The 5,659-nt window shown below is 45.3% G+C and overlaps 1 protein-coding gene across 1 annotated transcript; it reads right to left on the bottom strand.

The window, feature by feature from the left end:
• Window positions 1-639: 639 nt before the first annotated feature.
• Window positions 640-4,926, bottom strand: DEFB1 (defensin beta 1). The gene is made up of 3 exons (XM_039531391.1): window positions 4,513-4,926; window positions 2,345-2,509; window positions 640-1,200 (listed from the first exon to the last, which is right to left on the bottom strand). Exons 1-3 carry the CDS (start codon window positions 4,553-4,555, stop codon window positions 1,067-1,069), a joined length of 342 nt encoding a protein of 113 aa, XP_039387325.1. The 5' UTR covers window positions 4,556-4,926; the 3' UTR covers window positions 640-1,066.
• Window positions 4,927-5,659: the final 733 nt, after the last annotated feature.

The raw sequence follows: 5,659 nt of genomic DNA, 5'->3' as shown, positions 1-5,659 counted from the left end.
CCTCCAGCAATAATAGGGAAGATTAGACTTGACTTTCCTGTTTCTTCTAAGGCTAAAAAATCAAGATGGGGTGGGGGGGAAGACATATTGAAATCAAACCATTGCCACACACAGAAAAACAAAGCCCACACCCTGCAGACTTTATTTATACCTTTTGAGGAAGCACAATGGCCCCAACCCCAGTCTTATTGTTACTTTCTCCTTTGCTGAAATGCCCAGAGTGCAACAGAGTATTAGCAAATCCCAGATCTCATTTCTCATTTGAAAAGTTCCATTTCCATCTCTTGCTACTTCTGGATGGGGATGATGTGAAGGACAAGCCTCCTGCTCTCCAAAATATACTGATAGCTTGAATTTATGGATGGGGGAGCAGTCCAGATATCCAAAGTAGTGGGGGAGGGAGTAGGGGGTCAGACTGCCACTTTCTGAGACAACATGAGGGTGAACAGACCAAAGTATTTAGTCAGGGTGGATGCGGACTGGGTGTGGCTGGCTCACTACAAAAGCAATTTTCCCTCTCTTGACATTGACACCTCCTCATCAATTATTGAGAGTGGACCACATCCACCCTGACTGAATTGGCCTTCAACATTGGTTCTCCACTTGTAAGGTAACTCCCTTCTCTTCATGTGCCAATATATATTTATGCCTGTATCTGTAATTTTCAGTCCATGCATTTGAAGAAGTGGGATTTTTACCCACGAAAGCTTATGCCCAAATAAATCTGTTAGTCATTAAGGTGCCACCAGACTCCTCCTCCTTTACCTCATACTCTCCCAGTACCTACAACCCCTGGCTGGGGAGAGGGGTTCCTCACCTTAATAGTCACACAGATAAGGACTGGCTGAGTGATGGCATTGAGACAAATCAGCTTGCCTGGGCTTTGCTTGTTTTCCGTGCCGGTCATACAAACATCTCCATGCCCATGCACAGTTACATGAGCAAGGTTCACAATCTTATTGAATAAACACTATTTGTTTAGATGCCTTGAGTAGAAGGAGAGAATAATAAATATCTGCCATGCTATGATGTTCCCATTCTGGTTTCCTGCAGATCAACAGATTCTTTACAGCCAAGGTCTACAGCACTTTGCTTTTCCATTGTAGCAGGTCCCATTGGCTTTCATAAAGAAGGGGCATATCGCAAATGAACATTTGCTCTGCGTTTTCCGACATATCACAGTATCTGACAAGATGTGTTCTGTAAAAAAGGAAAGTGTCTTTAAGGTTCTTTGTGTATATTCATACATGCAGGGAAAACACAGTCGTTGAACTGGTCAACAAACACAACAGGATTCAACCAGTCAGGTGAGGATAGATATGTGCCTAGCAAATTATACCCCAGGGAGTTTATTTTACATGCTGCGAAATCTTACTGCAGAGTTTTAAAGGGGCGCCATCCGTTTAAAAATCACACTGAATTTTTATTTTGCCTTCTTCTGCTATATATAACACCTAAGGTGACTATATCTGAAATAGATTAAAATACAGAGGGGAAATTTCCTGTTTGTTTCTTGGAATATTTGATGGCACCTTGTGTATTGTCAGCATCATGATTCTCTCTGTGTTGCCAAGCGACAGAAGAGAGGAAAATGTCATTGTAAAAACCAAAAAAATTGTCCAAGTGGGCCCAGGGCAGGGATAGCCCTTGGAAGTATTTGAAACTCATTATTTTAAACTGACTAGATTTCAAATTGGTAGCTTCCCTTTAACATTAAAGGGACCATTATATGTATGTGCATGCGCAAATGTAACCTCCATGATCAGTGGAAACAAAAGATATTTAGATAGGTGTGTGAGCTATCGTACCTCTGTAGTGCACCTCTGAATATACATTTCCCCCATCCGCTGTCTCTCATATCAGGATTCCCACATCCACTGCTAATTCTGTGTGGTTTTTTACTCATAATAAATACAACCAACACAACCATTCTGAGTTCATCCTGCTGACAAAGGATTCTTCCCTGACTTCCTCCAGACTGAAGGGCTGAGCAGGTTCCTTTAAGTGGTTGTTAAGTGATTAGGATCAACTCCTTCAAACATGGTTGCCTCCAATGAGTCACCTGTATTGGTGAACAGGCACCTAAATAAAAGTGGTGCTGAGTACCCACAACTCCCTTCTATGTCGAGGGGAGCCAGGGGGATGCTACACCTCTGAAAATCAGATGTCTTTCATTTCGGCGGCTGAGTATGGATTGAGGTGCTTAACTGTAGGCACCCAATTCTGAACACGTTACCCTGAGCATCATATCAGGACTTAGTTCCTCATTTTACACTGTTGTTTACTCTTTGCCAAGAGCAAAGATGGCCCCTTCCACCATGCCTGGATTGTATTTACGTCTTACCTGCAGCAGCATGGAACACCAAGAAGAGAAGAGCAAGGAGCAGGTGGAGAATCCTCATAGCGGAAGGCTGGCTGAGCTCTGAGTGTCCCAGGAGAGAAGAGGCACCACAATCGAGTGAGAGGAAGAGGAGAGGCTCTGTGTTTATAGGGCCTTGTGGGTTGCGACCTGTGGAGATGATGAAATCTTGTTCGGAGCCAGGTGACATTTAGAGTGTGTCAGCTGCAGTCTCTTATTACCAATGATTATTAGGTGTACAGCACTGGAGGTGTGCATGGGGCACGCCTGAGATGACAAAGCTCTGCCCTGAGAAAGGTTATAATCTGATTATTTACACCTGGTACACACAGGGCCCCACAGAGGTTTCGGGGGGCCCGGGGCATAATCTGGACCTGAGGCCCACCACTCTTTTAAAAAGTCTGATGCCCCTGGCCCAGAGCCCCTACTCCCAACCCTTTCCAAGAGCCCCTGTCTCCCCCACCCTGTTCTTTACCTGGTGACTTTCCAGTTGTTATCGATGCTGCTGATTGCACCCATGTTGTGCAATTTGGCAATTTTCAGATCTGAACATAAATGGGAAGCATGACTACAGTGTCACTGGTCCTGGTCCTACCATCATTTAAATCAAGGGGAGGTTTTTTACTGTTTTTCCTGAGAGTTGAATCAAACCCGGTATGCAAGTTACAATGGATGCCAAGCACCTTACTGCCGACACACATGCAGCATTTCCTGGGCCTTGCCAGGCTTCCTTTGCAGCCAGCACTCCATGACTGGCCTCAGCTCAGTGACTGCCTCCTAGGTGTGTGTGTGTTTTTACTGCTGTGTTCTGCATTTAGCTGAAGGTCTTTTATATTCATTGTCAAGTAAGATGCTATTATTAGCTGTGTGGCCAACTCTTGGGATTTTGTTGCAAGTCTTGTGATATACGTTTTAAGTACCAGCTCCTGGATTCGTGTGAATATGTGAGAGTCTTGGCTTCTATTGAATAAAAGATTAATTTTCAAGCCCTCTTGGCTCCAAAGGAAAGATTGAAATCATGAACTGAGTGCTCTGTAAAGGCTGAAAAAAACAGAAGGTAAATAAAAAGACACCCCAAATCTCATGATTTTTAAGCCAATCATGTGACTTTAGGAAGCTTGAGTCATGCTCTTTGAATGCTTGTAGTAAGCAATGCAGGATGAGTGAGTTTATTATCCGTACGTATAGCAGTGATAATCTAAGGCCAGCACGCTTGTATGTTGCTTAAGGATATTTATTCACAGAGTAAAGTTTTCAAAGTAAGATTTATTATTTGTGTTGAGGTAGCACCTTGGAGCCCTCGTTATGGACCAGGACTGGTAGTTTTACAGAGATTCCAAAATCTTAATATGATCTGGGGATCTCCCTGTGCAGGAAATGTTCTTATTCTTTCACAACCAGGAAGAGATGTGTGTGTGAGTGTGTTGGTGCTGCTATCAGTCTTTCTATACAGAGGCTTGGAGAAATAACAAAGATCAAGGAACACAGCCGAGCTTTAGAGTTGATTTCTAATAGCTTTCACAATTTCCCTGATGAGTTTAGACTTTATTTAAACAGCCTGTTGTTTTTCTAGTGCAAGGTCTGTGTTAGGATTCTTTTTTTTTTAAATATGTGTGCTGGGCGATGAGTGTTTGACCTTGACTGTGGATTGCAGTGCTGGAGACTGAAAGCAAAATGACAGGACCACATACAGAAAGCCAGAGCCTCTGCTGGTGTCAACTGGCACACGGATTTGCAAGCTGTGGAGACTGCATTCATGACAGCCTGTTGCTTACTGAGGACACTTGAATGACTGGACTCCTTTAGCAACTGTACAAATAGCTTATTGCTGTTGCCATCTAGTGGTGATCTTTATGTAGGCCACTCTATGACAATCCAGTGAGTTGGTTGGGGCAGGGACAGCCCCTTCTTGTGCATCTGGGAAACACCTAGCACGCTGCAAACAAATAATAATCAACTGGCTCCTCAGACAGCGCAAATCAGCATAGCTCCATTGACTTCCATTTACAGTGGCTGAGGATCTGGCCCTAATGAGGTACAGCACTGTATAAAAGGAAATCAAATTTAACATTGAATTAAATAATGCACAAAAAATTGCACTGCTGGATTATCCATTTTCATATTTCATCCAATAAATCCCTCTATGTTTTAACTTATCTGAGGCTGCGGCTTCAGTCTGCTATGCTGGAGAGCCATCGAGTTCAGGTCAAGCTTGCTACGGCTCACATAGGGCACTGGTGATCAGATGATGTATCACTACAGTACTAGTAATAACAGGGTGCTGGAATTCATCCCTCTGCAGAAGGCTTACAAGGGACGTCGCTGGTGTACAGGCATCTCCACAGAGGTGAGCTTCCCCTCAGCGAGTCAGGAACCTCCCTGCAAGTGTTCCTTATTATTATCACCACTGCTAAGCCTGGGCTTTTGCTGATGACCCAGGGACACGGCAGAAGGTTCTAACATGGCGTCACAGCTGAGGGCCCGATGTCACAGGGACCAGGCAGTGGAGGTTCCATGGCAGTTTGAGGCAGCCGGGAACCGGCAGCCACGCTGCATCGTGAAGGAGGCTGCTGGCAGAAGCTCGAAGGGGCAGGGCTGTGGGAGCAATAGTGTCGTGTCACTGCCACGGCCCGAGGCAGTGCATCCTGCACTCTGGTGAGTGCCACTTGCTGCTGGTCCCCCAAAGCCTTGGGTCTTATTAGACAGAACTCGGGGTAAAAGAACAAGGGAAAGGGGATCTGATACTACAGCGATGGGGCCAGACAGAGAGGGATGCACAGGAAAATCCGTGAGGAATTCCCATCCCACGATCTTTCCCCCTTCAAACCCCAACAATACCTTCCTCTCCCCCCACTTTGACCCTGAATGCCCCCGGCTCCTTTAGAAAACCCTAAACCTGTTTTGTTACATAAATAAAACAAATGTATTGAAAGATACAAGAGGGATATGTGGAACTCACATGCCTGTGAGGGAGCAGAGCGAGGTGGGAGCACCAGCATTCATCTGGACTGATGGCTGGAGGCCAAGCTGGCCTCAGATATGTGGGTCTTCTCCTAACCAGATTTCCCACTTCTCTGTAGCCACGACAGGCCAGACACACAAAGGAAGTATAATTACCTCCTTTCTCAAATGGGTCTCTGAGGTACAAAGAGATTAAGTGACCAGGCCAAGTTCACACAGGGAATCTGTGGCAGGGTCAGGAATTGAACCTCTCTCTCTCTCTCTCTCCAGAGTCCCACTTAGCCTACCCCTACACGGCCCGCAGCAGCAAGGCTCTGAAGTCAACAGCCTCAGGCTAGT

The sequence above is a fragment of the Mauremys reevesii genome, linkage group 3 (genome assembly GCF_016161935.1).
Source record: "Mauremys reevesii isolate NIE-2019 linkage group 3, ASM1616193v1, whole genome shotgun sequence".
Taxonomy (NCBI): Eukaryota; Metazoa; Chordata; order Testudines; family Geoemydidae; genus Mauremys; species Mauremys reevesii.
Note: the sequence above shows the minus strand (reverse complement) of the source record. Positions and strands in the feature narration are given on the sequence as shown.